The sequence below is a fragment of the Aulonocara sp. 'chitande type north' Nkhata Bay genome, linkage group LG5, assembly GCF_057382095.1.
Source record: "Aulonocara sp. 'chitande type north' Nkhata Bay isolate Kocher_YH1m ecotype deep benthic linkage group LG5, A_spYH_male_GT1.1, whole genome shotgun sequence".
In the NCBI taxonomy this organism is placed as follows: Eukaryota; Metazoa; Chordata; class Actinopteri; order Cichliformes; family Cichlidae; genus Aulonocara; species Aulonocara sp. 'chitande type north' Nkhata Bay.
This window is the reverse complement of record NC_141348.1, coordinates 11,380,655-11,402,890: the sequence shown is the minus strand read 5'-3', so window position 1 is coordinate 11,402,890 and position 22,236 is coordinate 11,380,655. Positions and strand designations below refer to the sequence as shown.

The 22,236-nt window shown below is 41.7% G+C and overlaps 2 protein-coding genes across 2 annotated transcripts in view; one reads left to right on the top strand and one right to left on the bottom strand.

Annotated features, from left to right (window-relative positions):
* The first annotated feature begins 6,423 nt into the window (after positions 1–6,423).
* On the top strand, positions 6,424–19,181 carry LOC147329893 (solute carrier family 41 member 1-like). The gene is made up of 10 exons (XM_086291294.1): positions 6,424–7,643; positions 9,197–9,304; positions 9,564–9,635; positions 10,940–11,084; positions 11,177–11,323; positions 11,718–11,862; positions 11,961–12,040; positions 15,005–15,139; positions 15,312–15,460; positions 15,567–19,181. Exons 1-10 carry the CDS (start codon positions 7,449–7,451, stop codon positions 15,744–15,746), a joined length of 1,356 nt encoding a protein of 451 aa, XP_086147420.1. The 5' UTR covers positions 6,424–7,448; the 3' UTR covers positions 15,747–19,181.
* Positions 17,446–22,236, bottom strand: part of chst13 (carbohydrate (chondroitin 4) sulfotransferase 13) — a 22,437-nt gene continuing 17,646 nt past the window's right edge. Inside the window, exon 3 of the mRNA XM_086291296.1 lies at positions 17,446–21,608. Within this exon, the coding sequence (XP_086147422.1) occupies positions 20,763–21,608 (846 nt within the window). The 3' untranslated portion in view covers positions 17,446–20,762. The remainder of the gene's footprint in view (positions 21,609–22,236) is intronic.

Sequence of the window (22,236 nt, the reverse complement as noted above, 5' to 3'; positions counted from 1 at the left end):
CAGGTCTCTTGCGTGTGACCTAGTTCACTATGCGGGACTTGCTATGAACCCAGCTGCAACCACATGACAGAGAAGAGGAGACCACCTCTGCCAGCAAATGCCAGAGATTCCACGGGAAGGCTGACTAGACATATTTAGCCAAAATGAAAATAAAAACCCCTCTTTATATCTCTCTATCTAGACTCTAGAGAGGTTTGTATTAATAAAGATATAGCAAGCCACCAACAGTTAATAATTAGCAAAGATAATTCCATAAACAGCCTAAGGGACTCCACTGACAGCCAGATCTGGACGATAACCTCCAATTTGTAGCTCACACCCTTTGATCTCAGCACTTGACATATAACATGAGACCCTGACTGAGGACGGGATGAGTGTTTATTTATAGCAGACAGGGAAGGACGGTGTCTCTGTTCTCTGAAGATGCCTGTCTTGTTTCTTTATAGTTGCTGACCTGAAACAGTAATTATTTACAAGCTTAAAAATGGTGAAACATACTGCAGCAGCAAAACACTATGAAAAGGGGAATTTCTAATTGTTTAGACTGGATTGGTGTATGGTGATACTAGGCTTGAAATAAATAGTCACGGAGATGCAAAAAAATGTTGAAAATTTCAAGTTTATTTTGTGTATTGGCTGAGGACGGGTTTCAATGATGCCTTTTTCACCTATACTACCAGTCAGAAGTTTTAGAACACCCCAATTTTTCCAGTTTGTTGAAAATTATGCAGTTCAATATCTCGTTTCAGCATAGTACAAATAAGTAACTGGAGTTAAAAAAGAAATCATGGTTCAAAATTCTAAACTTTTGACTCATCAAAGTAGCCGCCTTTGGCAGATATAACAGCTGAACACACCCGTGTTCTTTCTTCAATAGAAGTCAAATATTCTTCAGAAAGTTCTTCCCATATCTGCTGCAGAAGTTCCCATAAATGTGACACTTGTAGGTTGCTTTGCTTTCACTCTTCTGTCCAGTTCATCCCAAACCAGCTTGATGTGGTTTAAGTCTGGAGTCTGTGCTGACCACTCCATGTTTTCAAGCTTAGCATCTTGTTCTTTTTTCCCGAGGTAGTTCTGTCATAGCTGGACTCGTGTTTTGGGTCATTATCTTGCTGTAGGATGAACCCCTGACCAACTAGGTGCATAGAGGGTACTGCATGGCGCTGCAGAATGCTGTGGTAGCTGCTTTGGTTCAGGCTGCCTCTCACTCTGTACAAGTCACCGACCCTGGATCCAGCAAAAAGTCCCAGACCATCACACTGATGCCACACACTGTGGAACCATCCTTTCACCTACTCGACGGCTCACAAAGATCCTGTGTGATGAACCGAAGATTTTGATTCATCCATAACACCTTCTTCCAGTCTTCAGTAGTCCAATGGCGTTGTTTCATGGCCCAGGCAAGCCAAGTCTTATTCTGAAATCTTAACAAAGGCTTTCTTCCTGCAACTCGTCCTGTCAAACCTGCAGCTCGAAGTCTTCTCTTCACAGCTGAAACTGAGACTTGCTACTACGACCACTATGAAGCTGTGCTTGAAGCTGTTGTCCTGTCGCCTATCACACAAGCTGTTAACTCTCAGAAACTTGTCCTCTGATTCAGTTGAGGCTTTGGGTCTGCCAGACCTCTTCCTGTCAGAGTTTTCCAGTTTCTGAGTCTTTGATGGTGAAGGAACTGTACTCACTGACACCTTGAATTTCTTTGCCATTTCTCTGTAGAAAAGACCTACATTTTATGTGTTATGATGGTCTGTCTCCCTTCCACTGTTAATTGCCTTTTTCTTGCCATTTTTGTATCAACACACTATTTTCTGCAGTACAATAGTGTTCAACTGATGCTCACAAGGGTATGATACCACAGTGTGTTCTAACACTGCTTTTATGCAGACAGAGGAGTAAGTCATCCAGAAAAGTTGGAGCACCTGTAGGAATTAGTAGCACCAGATTTCAAGACTTGATCAACCTTCATTGCTGCAGAACAGTTTTAAATTGGTAATACATTTTTGTTTTCTTGAAAAAGGACTATTTTTTTAGTTTTGGGTAACCTTACTGCAATAGACTGGCCACCTGTCCAGGGTGTACCCCACCTCTCGCCCTGTGATAGCTGAGATAGGCTGCAGCCCCCCTGCAAACCTGGTAGGGGTCACGGGGGCTGCAGACGATACTTATTTATTAAGGTTGTTTGTTTTTTGTTATGTGGGAAAATAGGCTTATATCAGACATAGCATGGTAATGAATTAAGCAGCACCAGCTAGCCATTGGTACATTGAACTCCAACATATTACATATATTTATGTATGAAGATGGACAGATCCATTGGCAGACTTAAAAGGAGAGATGATGATGGCATTAGAGCTAGTAGTTAAAAGTTGTATTACAGTACTGTGAAAATAGCTTTTGCCACCCCTCTTGTTATTACATTTAGCTAGGCAAACGACAGTCCTTCATTTTATTGTTCAATACAGACTGAACTTCTCTTTTTGTGCTTTCTTGAAGTAGTCTTCAGGAATAATTCTCCAGGCTTCTGGAAGAACATTCAAAGCTCTTCTTTGGATGTTGACTGCCTTTTGTTCCTTTCTTTGTCAAGATGATCCCACAATAGTTCTTGGCTCTGGGAGGCCAATGCGTGACTTTCAGTGGTCCACTCTGTGTTTGTCTATCCACGTATGCTTTTTCTTTGACCATTTGTTTGGGATCCCTGTTATGCTGAAAAATAAAATCCCTGTCAATCTGACAGTTTCCAGATATCTTGGTACTCGCATTTATAATTTTCTCAATTTTGACAATAACTCCAACCAGAACTTTTATATTTGGACTAATCACTCCATCAGACTGGTTGGCACCAATTTTCAGTCCAGTTCTTGTGTAATTAGGCATCGATCAGTCTTTTCTCCCCATTTGCCATTCTTACGTATGACTACTTAAGACCCCGCAGATCATTTCTGATGAGGACTGAGCAAAAATTAGATGGATCAGGTGAAAGGTGAGATGCATCACGCATGTACTGTCTCGGGTCTTTGCTGAATTTTTTTTCCAGTTTCTTATGACTTGCTACTGTTCTTCTGCTGTAGATAGTTTGTCAGGCCTGTCACATGTTCTTTTAGTCTTCCACTTGTCCAGTTTGTGCAAAATTGCTTGCATACATACTGCAAAGCATGTTGACTCTTATAAATTTTGGTTAGTAGCTCTTTGGTAAACAATTTGTTGTTTCAAAAATACTATTTTACAACTGTCAAACTATGTTATCAATGGCATTTTTTCATAGATTAAACCAAAGAAACAGGAACAAATCATGTGTTTTTCTGCTAGACAGAACAACTGAACACACGTTAGCACAGATACCTGCGTTTATCACAGAGAAGTGTGGAGGACAGGTTGACCGATTGAAGTTCAAACAGCTTTGGGCTCTTCTGGTTGGCAGCAGTTTGGATTGTGTGAGCACTGATCATTGGCAGCTTTGCAAAACAAACATCAATCTTAGAAGCTGTATAGCTGCCCTGTCATGAAAAGATGGAGGAGCCAAAGCTTCACATTTCCTGCAGAGAGTCATCAAGGGTGATCTGCCTTCAGGTGCTGCCTTCATACCTGCTGGCAGGGCTGGGCATGGTGACGGCTGGTATGCTGCTAGACTGTGTGCAGGTCAGTAACACACCAGCTGCTGAATCAAAGAACTATGACAGTGTTGTTCTGTACAGGGTAGCTGCAGGTCTAGTACAGTCTGATAAAGCACAGAATTCATTCTCCTCACCCAAAAAGTCAGTAGAAAGTATTGTTTATGTTCCTCACTTCACTGCAGGTCTGAACTAGCAGGTGTGATCTGCACTGAAATGATTGGTGATTTTTAGCAAGTTTCTTAGGTTTGTATGACTGAAGTTAGAATAAAACAGTTGGGCTTATTGCTCTTGTGTGTTTTCCCAAATCTTTGAATGATATGATCACAACAAGGTTATTAAGTATCATCACACCTATCTTTAAAATTACGTTTTAAAAAATTCTGACAAAAACTTGGTAAGCAATCTGAACTACACTGTGACGTGTCCAAGCTTATCTCAGGTGAAGTAGCTGAGCTGTGAGCTCATGATAGATTTGGAGGTCACCATGACCAACTATGAAGTGGCCTTGACCTATGGGAAGTAAATAAGGTTTGAAAGCAATTTGCAATTACCCATGAACACGCCAACAAGTGACTATGGGACAACTGAAACAAGGCTAGACGGTAAATGAAAATGGAAGGAGAAACACTGGCAGACTTTGCAGTTGTGTAAATGGATAAAAAACCATTAGGCAGGGTTAGGCCTCTTAAACAACTTTCACATTTTCCTGTTATATTGTAAATCTGTAGTACAACAGAGTATTAGGGCCACATTAAGAAGAAAATATTGTTGATCAGTTTAAGAATAAAGTCAAAATTAAAGTGGAAAATCTATTTAGAGAAAAGTCAGCATGTGGAGATTACCATTGTTGTGTCAAGACAAACTGCTACGTTTGCTGTACCCTCTACAAAATACCTTGTTTAGATGAATTTGTGACACAACATACATCCTCTTTACTGCACGAGGGTGTATCTGTCCATTGCCAGTCATTTTATTTTGTATGAATCCGCTCTTGTGAGTTTGTGTGTTTTTCTTTCTGCTAAATCATTTCACAGCACTTATACTGATCACCACAATATGTTTATGTACTTAAAGGGAAATCATTTCCTTCCTCGTTACTAAAACTGATTCTGAAGTATGATTTCGCTGACTCCGAGGAATAGCAACTGTGGCACTTTGTTTTCAAACAACAACTATAATCTCTACATTTCAACTTTTTTCTCAACATTTTGTCCTTTTTCTCAAAATGATCGATTTTTTTCCTTAACGTGGTCCTGATACTCCTTCGTACTGTAGAAACCTGAAGCTTTCAATAATAATTAAAAACCTATAATGAATTCTAATTTGGTTACAGAAATGTTATATTTATTACAAGTCAGAATTCATGCTTTTTATTTTCTTTACTTATTTTTTGCTAACCTTTTAGCAAAAAGGTCAAAATGTAAAGTATTGTGTTGCTATAGCAACGACATTGCAGTATGATTTTTATACCGCCTAGAAATTTATATCGGGGACATTATACTATGGCTAAGCCCTGCTGCTAATGTTACAATGTGCTGTGGCTACACACTGTGAGTGATATCTTTATATGTAATCAGAGAGCAGAGATAACAATTACAGGCTTGTGAATGAATGTCATACAATGCTCTCTCTTGTCTTCACTAAAGAGAACATCTGCCTTATTCATAGAAGATACAATGATTGGAAAGAAACACACACTAAAGCACTCAATGCACAGTGATACACATAATCAGCATGCTTCTGGGCATGCATATATGCAGTATTACCATAATCCAGTGGATTGTATGACGAGTGAGATACATGTCTTTAACTTTTTGATAGATGTTCCACGTTGGTTTTAAAAGTGAATCTAGCATCCAGCCAGAGTCCTCAGTATTTCTAACTTTTATGGGACAGATACTGTTTTCCTACTGAAAGCAGGACCTGTTTCCTTTTTATTACATAAAATTTACTACCAAACTTTGAGAGGAAGAGGTGCAGTGAATCATCACTGACATTGAAATGTGGACTGAAGCTGCCTCTTCGTTTGGCAACAGGCCCTTTTGAGATTTATTTGAAATGTAATATGAGCTCCGGGATCTAGAAAAGCCTTTTGGTGTTTTGCTGGTGCGTTAGTGAAACAGAGAGATGTGAGGTGATCTGAGATGCCAAAAAGCAATGCTCAAGAAGATTAATTTAGTTACAGCTCAGTGTTTAGCAGCTGTTGCTTCACTGTTCAAAGTACAGGAAGAAGTCAGAAGGGGGAGCTGTAGAGAGTGGAGCACCAAGTCATGTCTCAAGGACACTTTTCAGCTGAGTCACTGTCTTCATGTACGTGTGTCTGAGACAATGTCGTTTACCAAGCAGTCTGCTTCATCTGCTCTCCTGTTTTACATTATTTTAATATGTTTACTGTAGTTTGACCAGAGGGGAGGAAAAAATGCTCTTTTTAAACACAAAGTTGCAGAACTTGCCCTATTTCCATCTTTCTGTTCCACCTAAAGCAGCAGTTTATCCACATGAAGAAACAGCAGATTATTATTGCTGTGCCATGCGTCGCTAATGATTACTTTGTGTAACACAGAAGAGCAAATGACATAAGAAGGTGTGACGTAATGATCTCTGACAGACTGTAAATATCAGTTAGTGGCAGTGTGTGTGCTTCCTCCAGTCAAAGAGGATACACTGCATCCTCCGCAGGCAGCAGCAGCACCACGTGTCTGTGACAGGTACAGCACCTGCTGCTCTGAGTGCGTCACCCACTCAGAGTGTGAGGAGAAGGAGGAGCTATCAAAGAGGGGGAGAGCACATCTGCAGTCTCCTCTGAACTGATCTGAAAACAGACCAGGAGGAGAGAAGAGTCCTGATACAGCCTGGTCACTTCTGCTTCTACTCAGACATCTTTCTGATCATCACGCCTGCACACACACTCGTGTGCGCTTTTTCTGTGACTGCCACCATCACAGAAAACGTCACGACTCATCGATCCACCTGGAAGACGAGGGAAGCCCTACCAGAAGAACAACAACAATCACCCTGCCTCCTCAGACAAGCCTCAGACGTCAGACCGTCCATCAGCGCAGCCTAGGCCGACACCGCGGCGTCCCATAGATTAAAATGAAGAAGGTGGTCCAAAGCAGTGAGGCTCACACAGAGCAACAGCACGGCAGCGAGGAGATAGAGAGGGAGAAGGAGTGGCAGCACAGTAGGGCTGAGAAGAAGCTGCTGGCCTTCTGGATGTCCTTGTCTCACAGGACCTGGACCTTCTTCAGGCCCCGTGAGAGGCCGGGATTCCAGCGCTCCGCCTCAGCCGCCCGGCTGCTGAAGAGTGAGGCGTGAGGAGAGAAAGACAGGGGGCATGTGTGTGGCTGGAGAGTGTGTGTGTGTCTGTGTGTGCGTGTGTGTGATGGTCTGTCAGTAGCACAGTGTCAGAAGAGGCCTGGCAGACCTGCTGTCAAGTGGTCCTGTGTGTGTGATTGTGTGATTGTGTGAGTGGTCCATTCAAGTAGATGAAAGTTTCCATTCCTCTGGCTAGTCCACCATTTGCAAAAGCACTTTGTGTTGCTGCCCTGCCAGTCCTGGAGTGACAGGTGAAGGGCAAAGCACTGTTTACTTCTTCTTTAAGCATTGTTTTTCATCACCTGTGACTTAACGGCAAGCCTGGATTTTTGTCACAAGAACTTAACAGTCTGGAAAAAGGAAATCTTCTCTGTCCTGGTTGCAACTTCTTACTCTAAGTGGATCGTTACATTCTTTTCAAACTAGCCTTCACGGATTCAGCTCGAAAGCTGAGTTTGTGGACACTCCTCGCTAGAAACACTTCAGCTCGAGGCAGGGATGGGTTAACAGGGATCAGCCATGGTGGTGACCCATCTGGCTCTGGAGTTTCGTTTCCAGGGGAAGAAGCTGAGGGGCTTCAAGTGCAAACTAACCCGCTCAGCCCGCAGCTTCCTGCCAGAGAACTCATGGATCATTGCAGCCCAAATCCTGCTGCCTTACCTGGTGTCTGGTCTGGGAATGGTGGCAGCAGGAATAGTCATGGATGTTGTGCAAGTATGGAAACTAATTATTATCAATGTGTTAAATTGTATACACTAATTTCTAATTAGGTATGATTGTAAAACAGGTTTTATAGTGACAGTGTTTAATGTAACCTTGAATGGTCAGTAGTGAGGATGAAAGAGGTGATTATGTCATTCCCTATGTATGCTTTGCAATCAAACCAAGATGTACAGAAATAATAGGAACAAATGTTAGTGGTAGGCTGAAATATGAAGATCAGCCGTCTTCCATTAAGGATTCAGTTTTATTTATTAGCAGATATCTGTACACCTAACGCTGTGTCCACAAAGGAAGCTGATTATTGATTGCTAGTGGACATTTCAGGCTAGGTAACGCTCTAATGTATTATATATATATATATATATATATATATATATATATATATATATATATATATAGCTACTAGCTAACCTTAGCTGGTAATTTGTACTCCACCCTCTCACACAACTATGGTTATTTCTTGCTCCACAAAACAGAAATAAAGTGGCAGCCAATATGTTAAAGTTGAGGCCACAATATTCAAATCCAAAGTCCAAAACTAATGAATGATGTCACTTGGTCACGTGTAACAGCGATGGCCGTCTTACAGGCAACACTTTACTTGCTAGCTTTTTTTTTAAAGACTAAATGAAAGATACAAAAAACGAACATTTGAAGCATATTACATACTTTTACACTTTTAAAATGAAGTAAGCTTTTAAGTGGACTGAACCATTGTTCTGTTTAAATAAATGAGGAGTCTTCACATCCAGTTTAGTCTCTGAGTTGCTGCTGCTACTGAAAGACTGAACAGACCGTGACGTCTGGTGCTGCTGCAGTTGGATACATGCTGTTCTAAATTTACTATGAGATAAATCATACACCCATTCCTAAATATTCATACACAGCCTAAACCCATAAATCCAAAATCCGGAGTAATATACTAACACAGACAAGTTCAACTGTTTTACCAGCATGTTGATAGTGTAGCTGTATGATGCAAAATGCTGCAGAGTACTGTCAATGTTCTGGCTGCCTGTTTTAGCTAAACACCATAACAAACCTTTGTTAAAGGTTGTGTCAATTAGCTTGGGAGAAAATCCTTTGGACTAATGTTGTAAACATTAATTAAACCAGAAGTTAAACTTGGTTTGAGCGTGTCCATATTTATGAAAATGCAGGGGTCTTACTCTGAGGTAGTCAGCTCTCCCACTGCCAAAAATAATCCATCAACCCCTGGAAATTATTAATGTTGCTGCTTTCTTCATATGAAAGCACTGGTGCTTATCTGACCACAAAGAATGTGATTAGATAAGAACACAGTGACCACTCACCCACTGCAGTCCTAGTATTTATTAGACCACAAATCTGGAGTGTGTATGAGTGATTTGATCAGATAGAACCGGCATGTCCTCAACAAAGCTCCAGGAGATCACTTGCTGTGTTTTTCACCTATAAAAGTGGTGAAAGGAAAGAGAGAGTGACCAGTTTAAAAAATAAGGGGCCAACTGTGTTTTAGCAAACAGTAGCTTTACTGTGCCGTTTTTTTGTTTTGTTTATTTTAGCACTGGGAGGTGTTCAAGGAGATCTCCGAGGTGTTTATCTTGGTGCCAGCCCTCGTGGGTCTGAAGGGGAATCTGGAAATGACACTGGCATCCAGACTGTCAACAGCAGTGGGTGGAAACACACTCACACACCTAGTCTTTTAACACAAATATACCTTTAAAACATTACATGATAAACTGACATTGATACAGCATCATTGAACAAGAATTGACAATCAACACATGTGATTTTCTTTATCAAATCTTTCCAGGATTTAGACTGTACTAATAAATAATCTTGTCTGCCAGTGAGCATTGATTTTACACATTCACACTCGAGACTGTGCGATGGAGCAATATGATTACGTAAACCTGTTTGTGCCCACAGGCCAACACAGGGCAGATGGATGAGGCCCAGCAGCAGTGGAGGATGGTGTTCTGTAATCTGGCTCTCATTCAGGTGACACTGCAGCACAACGCACTCTTCATCCCATTAAAAACACACTCCATCACTTCGCCGGTTCGCTGCTGGCTTCGTGACAATCCGCTTAAACTCAAAAAGCTTTGCTGGGGTGATTAGATCGTCCTCCCTTTCAAGACGCTAATGTAGCTCAGCCAATTAACCACACATGATAACAGTCGGGGATGATTAAAAAATGGGAGATCAGATCAGATATTGAAGCACAAAATCCCAAAACTGGTTTAATTCAGTGTCTGCTTATGAAAATACACTCTGCAGTGTACACAGTGCGAGCGGCATGAAGATATTTAACCAGCACTCTTCAAAGTATTTAGCATTTCATATATTTCATGGAAGGATACTGTGAAATGTAAAGTCAGTGCTTCAGCTGATGCCCCTGTATGCAACCTGGTGGCAAATTTCACATAGGTGCACAATTTCAGCTGCTTCAGCCTCTAGACAGGCACTCCTGTTTCTGCAAGCTGCTTTGCAACCCACTTCCCTTCCCCAGAGCTCCTCCAATTCACACTGTTCACTGTATTTCTCACTTAATGTCATGTCAGTGATGCCTCCACTGTTCTGTGAGGTCGGCATGGTATCGCCCTCTTCCTCACCTTACACTCAGCCTTTCACAAGTGCCTGTGAAAGGAACAGGGAGTCCCCATACTGTACAATATGAGTTATTGCAGATGGAAAAAGCAGGCACAAAGTGGTCCTGACACTGATATATTTATTGCTACCACAGAGTTTAATACTAGGATTTATAAACATGCCTAATAAAATATGGAATACAAATTAATCTATCTTTTAACTGTTATGGAGAAAATGTTATAGGATGCTGTTCCTTATTTTCTCCCTTATATGTGTTAAAAATGATCAGGGTAGGTACGAAGTTGTATTTGATATAGTATGACAGAGGGGGGATCCTTAACAGGAACATTTCAGCTCGAAACATATAACTGTATTATAAAAACATGTGCAAAAATATCTGTGGGCACCAATCAGATGAGAGTTGGCTTAAAGGGAGAGGAGCTAGAAAATCTCCTCATCTGATAGAACACAGGGCTGCTCAAAGGCCTTGTATAAGGTTAAGCAAGGTTATTTTTTACAAGGAAGTCATGCAGAGCTATTGTAGTAGATTCGAAGAAGGAAAATATGGAAATAGAATCAGAATCTTTAAGCATTTTTGTTACTCTCACAGGGCACATTTGGTGAGATTTTAGTTAAAAGAATAAAATGTCTGAAATCAAACTTGCTCTTTCATTGCTTTGTTTCCTTGTCTTTGCTCTGTCCTTCTTCCTCAGGCTCAGGCCACAGTGGTTGGTTTCCTGGCAGCAGTTGCAGCAGTAGGTCTTGGAGGTCTGACCAAAGGGAGAGTGGATGTTACCCAGGCTGCTGCCCTGTGTGCCAGCAGTGTCACCACTGCTTTCATTGCCGCACTGTCTCTAGGTCAGACAAAGGACCTCGTTGCTCTGGAGGAAGAAACAATGTAGAACACAACATGGAGGAATTCATCTCTGGTATGCTGTGTTTGGTTTCAGGGTTAGTGATGGTGGCAGTGATCATCGGCTCCAGGAAGGTGGGCATCAACCCAGATAACGTGGCCACGCCCATCGCTGCCAGCCTGGGAGACCTCATCACTCTGTCTTTGCTCGCTGGGGTCAGCAGTCTCTTCTTCCTTTACAGAGGTCAGAGGTCATATATAACATTATAAAAGCACCATTTCAGTACACAGTATGTCTCAATATTCTGTACGTTTAAAGAAACAAGATCGCAGCTACAATTAGAGCATTTTTTGTGATATAAAGCAGTCGTTAAAGCAGGTTAACTAAGTCATTACAGCCAGTTATTAGCAAAGTGTTTCAGCCAGGAGAGGGCAGCAGATCCCATCTCTTATTCTTTAGTTTTTATGCTTACAGCAGAAGTAGATGCCAGACATTCTGACAGTCTGCTCTTTCACCAATCCCTGCTCCCTCTCAAAAAAGACTCAAAGATAAAGAGAAGCAATCTTTTTTTTTTTAGTACATGAAGAGTTTGTGGAATATTTTTGAAAGATTTATTCTCTACAATGTTACTCTGCAGACATATGGTACCTGCCCTCTGTGGTGTGTGGTTTCTTCCTGTTCCTCGTCCCTGTGTGGGTCATTATTGCTAGTCGCTCTCCTCAAATCAGAGAGGTCCTAAAGTCAGGCTGGCAACCAGTCATTTTGGCCATGTCCATCAGCAGGTGAGGCGACCTGTCACAGATCACTGTGTCACTTCCTTTTCAGTGTAGGAGTGCAATAGGTGCAACTCACATGTATCGTGTCTTTTCTTCTTCCCCAGTATTGGTGGTTTGATTCTGGATAAAACTGTGAGCAATCCAAACTTTGAGGGTATGGCAGTGTTTACTCCAGTCATCAATGGTGAGTAAAAGAAGAACCAGCCAGTGCAGATATGTGCAGAAAAAAAATGACATTTATCCGTTTCTTCTTAATTTCCCCTGCAGAGCATTCATGCAAACAGTTAATAAGTGAGGGATAATAAGGTTTGAAATGCACATTTTAAACCTTATTATGCAGCATTTATTAAATTTTGAGAGAAAGCTTTAATTTTAATGGAGTGAGACAGAACACCGAACAAAAATCCAGAAACAAAAATAAATAAAAGTTATGAATTGATTTGGATTTCATTGAGTGAAATAATTATTTAATACCCAAGCAAAACATGACTTAGTACTTGGTGGAAAAGCCCTTACTTGTCAGGGTCCTGGGTCTCCTGACCCAGCATGTTTAGTTCTTTGTGATTTTTGTGTTATTGTACTTGGTGTGAGTTATTCTATGGTTTCTAGTTTCGATCCCTTGCCCTTCATGTTTCTCTGTGTCCCCTCTGTTCTGTGTAAGTCTGTGTCTGCATGTTTGAGTTTCCCTCTGTGTCTTTCAGTTCTTAGAGTCCTCTGCCTTATGGTTTATGTCTCTGTGTTTCTTAGTTGCTGTCTCCACTGTGTCAAGTTCGCGTCTCTGTGTGATACTTCCTGTTATACTTTGAAGGTCCGTGTCTTATGTGAATGCGTCTTGCTTTGCTTGTCTCGTCAGTCCTGATTTCTCCCAGCTGTGCCCTCCTTCTGTGTCTCATTCCACTCGTTACTTTCCCAGTGTATTTAAACCCGGTGTTTCTCTGAGTCAGTGTTGTGTTGTTCCTCACGCTGTGTGGATCTCCCTGTGAATTTTAGTTTGTTGTTTCCCAGTTTAGTTTACTTTGTATGGCTGTTTTTCTGTGACCAGCAAATAAAGCTGTGGTTTTGAGTTCATCTCTTGAGTCTGTGAGTCCTGCACTTTGAGTCCTCATCTCCTTCCTGCCACACGGCGTTTCATGACATTACTGGCAAGTACAGGGCATTGAGCCCACTGTTTTTGTGACCGGGTGCTTTATAAACTGGTAACCCGAAGCTTCAGTCCCCTTCTATACGACTGATTTCTCATTAACCTTAATGAGCTTCTGCTTTAGCCACTCTTTGTGTTGCCTTGGTGTTTTCATGGGCCATTGTTGTGCAGAAAGACCCATCCAATGTTCTGGCTGAGAGAAGGAGGTTCTCATCTAATATTTTACAGTACATGACCCCTGGATTCCTGCTGAAAAGTCATCCTGTACACTTAGATCAAAAACAGCCCAAAACATAATGTTTCCACCTCCGTGCTTTACTGTGGGGATGTTGTTCGAGCTCGATTTCGACCACAGCACTTTCTCCCAAGCCTTCTTTTATTACTTTTATGTAATGTGTCTTTCCTGGATTTTTGGTTGATATTCTGTCTTTCACCATAAAAATGCAAAACTGCTTGTTTCTTTGGAAGTGAGCAAACTTTTATATTCAGCAGAGGATCAAATAATTATTTCCCCACAGTGGGAGGTAAATGCAACAGCACTAATGTTATTGTGTGTTTTGCATGCTGCCTAATTTTGTAAAATGGTGTAACTGACTCAGCCTGATTCTAAATCCTGCTCCATTAAGTAAAATAACCACACTCATAAACGCGTCTGCAGCAGTTCAGTGGCAACATCAGCATGCTTGTTTATCATGTTTCAAATCTCATTAGGGACGCATTATCCATCTAATGATTGTTGAGACATTTCAGGGATATCTGTTTGATTATGGTGAAACAATTAGTGGCATATCTTCTATGTGTGTTTAAAAATAAATAAATAAATAAAGCTGGCATGTTTTCTGAAGGAGAATGGAGAGCAGGAATGTAGGTTTATGGTATTTTCATCCGCCCTCAGCTTTGAAGAATAGTTCATAGTTAGCTTAATTGCTATCAATAAAAAAAAAACCCAAAACATCAAGCCAACTGATGTCATGTGGAAATTGTTGAAGCCTGCAAGAGCCCAGCAGTTAATCCCATCATTTATAAGTCCTGCTGTGTCCACACCCTGACAGCGAGGCGGTAAGCAAGCTGAGCCTTGCTTTTAAAGGGCTTCAAATCTGAGGGCTTACTCAATCATGAGACATTAATGTGCTGCTGATTTCAAGGAGTCTCCTTCCTGTCAAAGTGGGCTAGATCTTTGCTTTGTGGCCAGCCTGCTGTCCACAAAGCGGCATACTAAGTAGAGAGGAATAACAATGGTCTTTACATAAACCACAAGCCTGATCAGAATGCCAACTATGCATTCACTGGCTCTCATTTCCGCAGCATCCCTGCCAACCTCAGTGCTACCCAACACTCCTGCATGTATTGCCATCCCAGTACAGGAAGTGCATTTGCATTCCAATTCAGAGCTCTCCTCTGCAGCCTTGCTGACCAGAAACACTCCTCCATTTTTTTGTTCAAATGAGCCATGTGCTCCAAAGCTCAGCAAATCCTGGAGGTTTTGTTTTTAATGACATCAGCCCAAGGGGTGAGCCGCATTGGGAATAATATGGCACAACAATGAGTATGCCTTTTCCAGACATTCAGAGAAGAAAGCCCCCGGGAGACCCTGCTGTAGGAATAACTGCTGAATAGATTCCTAGCAAAATTAGTTGTTGGACGGTGAGTTATTTTTCCAAGATAACTCTGTTAACTCTCCAGTGCCTGCTCAGCCTCTCGTGTGACTCTTAGATGAAAAGGGAACAGTGGCTTAACAAGTGATGACTGTAATGCACTCTATGATATATGCATGTTTGCAAATACCACAGTAATACAGCCATATTAACACATAAATAAAATGCAACGCAGTGGTTACAAAGTCACTTTGAATGAGCAGTGCTTTCCTGTCATCAGCAACACCACCCTTTCTTTGGTGTTTTCAGTGGAATCTTGGAAAGCAGTTGTGCTTTTTGTCCTGTTATTGCTGCTTTTATTAAAATGTCAAACACAATCAGCTATGCTCAGGACTTGTTCATATCCACACAGGTGTAGGGGGAAATCTGGTGGCCATCCAGGCCAGCAGGATGTCTACTTACCTCCACTACTGGAGTGTTCCCGGAGCTCTTCCGTTCAACATGAGTGAGAAGTGTCCTGGACCCTGTGCTACCTTCTTCTCTTCAGGTTAGATACTGAACAAATACACTATTTACATGTGAGTTGAGTTTCAGCCATGTTTGCTTGGTTATGGTTCAAAAGTCAGTCGACTAACTATCAGCCAGAGAGACATGGGAATAGGCTTTTAATGTGCACCTATTGAACAGTCGCTTATGACTTTCTTTCCATGTTTATTCAGATGTGAACTCCAAATCAGCCAGAGTCCTGGTCAGCCTTGTGGTCCCAGGTCACCTCCTCTTCCTGTACACCATCCACCTCCTGCAGGGAGGTCACACTGCCATGACGCCAATGTTCATCATGTGCTTCCTGCTTGCAGCTCTGCTTCAGGTCAGAGATCCTCTTAAAGGTTTTCATTTTCAAAACAACTGTGTACTTTAAAAAGAAACAAAGAGTCTTCATCCTTGAAACATGTGCGACTGCTGTCACTATGCAGGTGGGGATTTTGCTCTATGTGGCCAGCCTGATGGTGCGCTGGCTGTGGAGCAGGGGCCTGGATCCAGACAACTTCTCCATCCCCTACCTGACAGCTCTCGGTGACCTGCTGGGTACTGGCTTCTTGGCTCTGAGCTTCAGGCTGATTGTGATGATCAGCTCTACTCAAACTGGACTTTGATACAAAAACATAGTCCTGCACATCCTGAATGCACTGTTCCCTGTGTGCAAGACGCCAAAACGAACTGAAAAGAAGGAACGAGAGGACAGATGGTGTTATTTCTACACTCATTATCATGAAAAGAAGAATGGAATTTTAGCTAAGGAAACATATTTAGTACGAGGGCACAGTTTCACTCATTAGATTTCTGATTCTCTCCTCATAATTCGTTAAACTTTAAGATCTGCTCTACATTTCTGTTGACCATGAAACAGCACAGCTGTTACCTCTTTTCCACGAACACAGTCTTTAGGCTGCATCTACCAATCAGTGGTGAATTTCATGTTGTAGTCTAGCCTGTAACCACCAATTCAGTGGTTTCATCTTTGGGCCCAGCAATTTGGTAGTACCAGCCTTCTGGCACCAATCAAAGTCTGTTTTAGCTCTAGATTGGAGACTTGCATTGGGACCACACTGGTACAAAAGGGATATTTGTGTTCAGACAGACTGTCAAGCCTTACAGTTACATACAAAGCAATCTGTAGGCAGTATTTGTCCAGCTGCCATTGAATTGTCTTTGTGAAGTTTCTGATGAGGTCAGACGGAGCCTGAGTGGTCTGTAACAGACAGCTGGTACATTAGCATGTAGGGGAGAATAAACACACCAGCCACACTGTCGGATCTGTGTAAATTACAGCCGGCCCAAAGCTGGAGCAGGTAATGTCTGGTGTACTGTTTTGGTCTCTAGTCCACCTGTTAGTAGGATTATTGGTTACTAGTTTAACTCTAATGGTGTATTCCAATCTATCTCATAAATAATTCACCAGAAACTCAAAGCTGAAGTATATTAGTGCTTAAACGTAGTCACCAGTTTGTTGCACTGTGATAAAGACAGCTTGGAGGACTTTGTTTGTTAGATAGTATTTTGCAAGAAAGAATACAATGCTAGCTTATTAAAATTTAACTGTTTATGCTCAAGAAACAGCAGAGTGAGGAGACATCCAAGGGACTGAAATATTTGCTAAAGAACAACTGAGGAATGAATAAGGAAGAAGCTGAGCACTAATGAGCTGAGCACTTCCCTAATACCTCCTGATGATTATTTACCAAAGTAATCAGCTGGGAGATGTTACATTAGTGAAACAATAGCTAGTAAATAGCCTGTAAATGAAACTAATTCCCTGCTTTGCTGCCATTGTTTCCTACTGTGATCTTACACGTTTTTGTATTCCCCCTAATGAAGTACAGAGCTTCACCTTCAGCCTGAAGCGACAGAAAGAGCAGTTTACATGTAAAAGAATGCTACACGAACGAGTATCTACTTAGCTGGGTTACTTGAGGTGACAAAGAAACAGCAGGTAATAATTTGGTTCAGCCTGTTGTCCAAACATGCTAATAGCTATTGTTCTGTTTTGTTGGTAATGAAAAAGTACACAGTTCTCATTATTTTAGTTTCATAACTGCAGCAAAAACAGGCTGTTACTGTGATGGAAAGCAAAAATATCTGATAGTGTTGGTTAGACTAGCATACATTTCATAGGCTGTGTCACATTCATTGTACGGTCCAAATAGGTTTTGCTACTTTTGCAATTTTGGGTAAAAAACGAATCCCTAAAAACATCCTAGATAGGAAATGATAAAGGAAGTCTTGATGAACAAAGTCCCACATAGTTCCTGAATTTTTCCCCACCAAGTTTGTGTGACCCTTGTTGTTTTGTAAAAAAGCAGACATAACAATCACAACAGATTTTATTTTGTGAAAAGTAAATCATTCATTGTGTGGTTATAATTTATTCACAACATACACTACTGTGCAATAATCTCGAGTCTCCCCATCCTTTCATTATATGTTGCTTCCCCTCCCCCATTCAAGAGAAGGTCTTGAACAACAGTTCTCCGGGTTTTCAGAAGGTCTTTCAAAGTTTTTCTTTGGACATTGGCTGAGTTTTCACCCATTTTCAGTCCAGTGCTTGTACCGGACCATTTTCAGAGGAATACTTTGTCTGTTAAGCCAATTAACACCGACTTATGAACAGGTATTATCTGAAAACCTGGCATCTCTTGCCATGGTGTGCAGTGTGTTGTTAAAAAATGTGAGGAAACTGGTGTTGGAGATCATGATCCACTATGCAATACCACACGGAAAGCATTTAATTGGCAGCAACTTCATTTGTCTGCATGGCAATGATCCCCAAAACACGGTGCAGCACTGAGTCATGGATCGGCCTCCCCAGAGCTCGGACCTCAACATTACTGAAGCAGTGATCTCGGCAGAGAACTGAACAAAAGGTAGAAAGATCCAGAGAAGAGCTTTGAGTGTCCTTCAAAAAGCCTGGAGAACTAATCGTGAGGGCTACTGAACAAAATCACAAAAATGCTTTGAAGCTTGTTACAATCGTACAGACACTGTTTTTGCATTGCATACTACATTGCACCAATTTTAGCAAAATATAAAGAAATGAGGGACTTTTGCACTATAGTTTATATCAATTTTTACTGCTGATAGCTCTTCACACCCAGCACTGAGGCACAGATATTCCCACTGTAGATAAGCAGCATGTAAAAAAAGAGAATACAGGAAACAGGTGGTGGAAGAAAAAATAAATAAACACGTGGACAGGGTGGAGTTGTTTTGCACTTTAGTCTCCATATTCACCAGCTCACTGTGGCCATTATCAAAACCACAGTCCATTCAAAGTGGATGCAGCGAGTGGGAGTAATGTAGAACCACCGTAATAACTGTTGGCACATCTGTACAACTGTTGTCAGCTCCTAAATGTTACACGGCAAATGATCGTATTCAGGCAATAACATATATACTGAGTGTAAATGTATACTAGGCGTTGCACAGTCTGGATGAATGTTAGATTTTAATCGTGCTTATTTTCTGTAGATTTGTGCCTTTTAAACCGTGACGAGCCTTCAGTTGGTTCTTGCCAAATTTCTACTGGATCTCTTATTGTTGTGCAGCACGATGCCACTGAATATAGCCTGTCGTATTTAACCGTGTCTATGTGTATTGATGGCACGGATTGTTTTTGTGCTGTTTTTGTGAACAAATGATTTAGTATGCACTTTTCTGTATGGGGCCTTCTCAATTGTTTGATATGCACTTTTAGCTTGTCATTAGTCTGGAAATAGCACTCAGAAACAGTAATTAATCCTATTTCCACTGACATCGAGCTTGACTGGACTTCGTAGTACCGTTGCCTTTATAAACACTTCTAGGTCACATCCAGTCATGGTTTATCATTTCAATAAAAGATTGACATGCAAAATGTGCCCGGCGTATTCTGCATTATTGCAGTGAGAATTCTTGTAACTATTAAGGAATTAACAAGTTCTTTCTGAGATGCATTTTATTTGAAAATCGTGAGAGAAACTTTACCTATTTTGGTTGGTTTGACTCTGTGGAATCAGAAATGGCACAATAAATAAAGACAATATCATAGTTCACACAGAAGTCTCCTCCTACAGTACGAAAAAGTAAACAAAGTCACAGTTACAAAAGTTGTCATTTAGAACTGACCCCCCCCCCAAAAGGCCCAAAAGCAAAGGCACACATGTTGAGAGACATTCACTGTCTAAACATGAATTTAATACTTTAATCATTATGCTATGGAACTTGCAACAATAACGTTTGTCGTGCAAATACACTTTTAAAAACAGCAGACCACAACCGGAATAAAATGAAGCCAAAAATATTCCATGCTAGGACTGAGTGATCGGAAAAATATATCCGTTTATATCGCATATAGTCCAAAGCCGGGTTTTTAAGCACTTTCTTGCTCCTTTTTGGTTGGTGGGTGGGGCTGGGCATATTATGCTAACATAATGGACCAGGAAGCGATCAACCTTTCTACTATCCAATGATTCCTCTGAGCTTTGAGGAGTGCCAGCAGATATCCAGGCCAACGCTTATTCTATTAAACACTGACGAGCATTTTCAAATTTAGATTCAAATTACTGTCCAATAAAAGCCAGCAGTTTTCAGTTTGCACTTCGGCGATGCGTTCCCTTTTTCCGCTCTTCACATCCTGCATGCAAAAGCCAAAAGCTTCAGGTTGTGATTCTGCATAATTACAAGCAGAAATCTTTTTTTAAATGGAGACATATTAGACTAAATCGAAGCTCAATTCATACTGTACATGTATAGGAAAACATTTCACAAAACACTAAACACTTTTGCCATTTTTAAGTGGCTGCTGTTGAATTGATTGGCACTGAATAAAAACATCTATATTATTCAATCAAATTAAACAAGTAGACCAAAAACTACATGTACAGTTGGGCAACCTAATCAATTAGCAAGCAGGTTATCCTGCTGTTTGTACCGCGTGGACGCACTTCATCTTACTGCTTAGTTTAGATCCTTTGGTTTGTCCGGTTGAACCGTCTGAGGTTTAAATTGTCATTATTGGACCTTAATCTAACCTTAACTCCAACTCCAGGCAATCAGAGTATTTTTCTCCCAAGATTTGGAAAACTGGGAACAAAGAAACTAATCATTCTGGCTGACAACAGAAAAGCCAGTTTTGCCTCGCTCATAAATATACGGTTAGAGCTATCACGTATGATGACGTACACCTTAGAGAGTTACAACCATAAACCCAAATAGCGGATTCTTCTTTTCCTCAAATATCTCTTTTATGATTGCAAACAGATATTATAGCAATGCAGTAGTTGGACTGACGGTGGCCCGGTTGGACAGTTTCAACATATCGCCCAACCCTGTTTCACACATTCAAAAGCAATGAGCAACATCTAGTTGCTCGATAACTACAGTACAAGAGGATTTGCCTTTTTTAAAATTTTTGTTTTATTTTTTCAGGCATCAATGTTGATCTTATGATTCCTTCAAGAGTTCTCCATCGCAATGTTCGGTCTCAAGAATAAAATTAGTTTTCTTTGGAGCTCTGATAAGGATTGCTCTTCTTTCTCTTAAAACAGAACTTGCAGTGTTTGCATGGAGAAGCTTCTTCTGCAGGTGTCCAGGCTCTGTAATTTAGTTTCTGTGTGCGCGAGTGAAATCCAGCCTCATCTAAACTTGAGGTAGGCTGGTACAGAGTAATTGAAGAGCAGGAAGTCCATGCGATAGAGATTATACAGCTTCTTCTGATAAAAAGGGCTGATGTTGTGGAAGAACTGGGCAGCCATGTCTCCTGTAGTCCTGGTGCTCTTGGACGAGGCGGGGAAGCTGACCTGGTCCTCCACCCCGGCCAGCTGCAGCACGTAGCGGGAGTCCTGCTCCAGCGTCTCGTATTTCCCCACCACGTCATAGTGGATGAGGCAGGGGTGGCACAGTGAGTGCACCCGCTCCCAGTGCTCGTTGAAGGGCTCTTCTCGCTGGGTGGCTGGGTCCACGAGGTAATAGACAAACTCCTCAAAGGAGACGTCATTTCCTTTCTCCAGAGCTTCCGGCTGCGGGTCCGGCCTGTGCTGCCGCACTATCTTTGTGCCGTATCGTTTATGGAAGGCTGTGTTGTAGCTCCGTGTGAATTTGTTGCGGTACGCAGACACCAGCCGCTCAAAGGGCTCGCGCACGAAGACGAACTTCAGGTATGAGCGCAGCCGCTGATTGATCTGGGAGGTGGAGTACTCAGAAAGTGTGCGGAGGTTTCCGGGGATGTGGGCCTCGTTGGCAGGGATTGCGAGAGGGTCTCTGTTGGACCCGGCAACGCCCGTCAGAACCATGAGCACCCGCTTCCAGTTGGTGCAGGCCACTTTGGGCACGTAGCAGTAGAGCAAGCCGTGCTGGTCGTCCACGATGATGTGCTTCAGGTCCTCGGGGATGAGGACTCTGCGTTTGCGGGTATAGGAGCGACAAGCTTCTTCCAGCAGCTCCCGTCTGCCCTGATGGATCGCCTGTACCGCCGACTCAACCTACAGGGATGAGAGGAATCGCAGAGAATTGGCATTTAGTAATAAAAGAAAAACCTGAGTTACAATTTATACGAGTTTTTCAGGTCAGTTTATGGCACTGATTGTAAGTTATGATGATAGAAGTTACCAGAAGAAATTTTTCCCTCTTCATGGTAAACTCTGCTGTTGCTCTTTTCCCTGTTCAAGCCAACTTTCAGCATCTGTCCTATTAATAGCTACACTGCTGGTTTTGGGGAGGAGTGCATGTAAATGTACCTCCACAGGCTCTTTGATGGTTCATGTCCCACAACTCCTCAGGTATCAGTGCAGGACTTGCATGGCATTAAACCCAAGGAAAAGTGATTTAAAGTTGGGACAGTTTAAGTTATAATGTGACGAATGGGAGAATCTGGCCTTCCTGAGAGGACTCCACTGATTCAGCAGCACTGCCTACATTGCCAATGTTCCCTTCATCCAATTTTTAAGGAATGTTGAACAATGCAGGTAGGACAGCTCAGATATGACCAACTTTGCAGCTTCAAACAGATCCAATAAGCTCGCTTCCTTCCAGTGCAACACCCCCTAATTTTTCCCCACTTTCACCTTCAGCAACTCAGTGTTGCTTAAGGACATTTAGCAGATTTTGTGC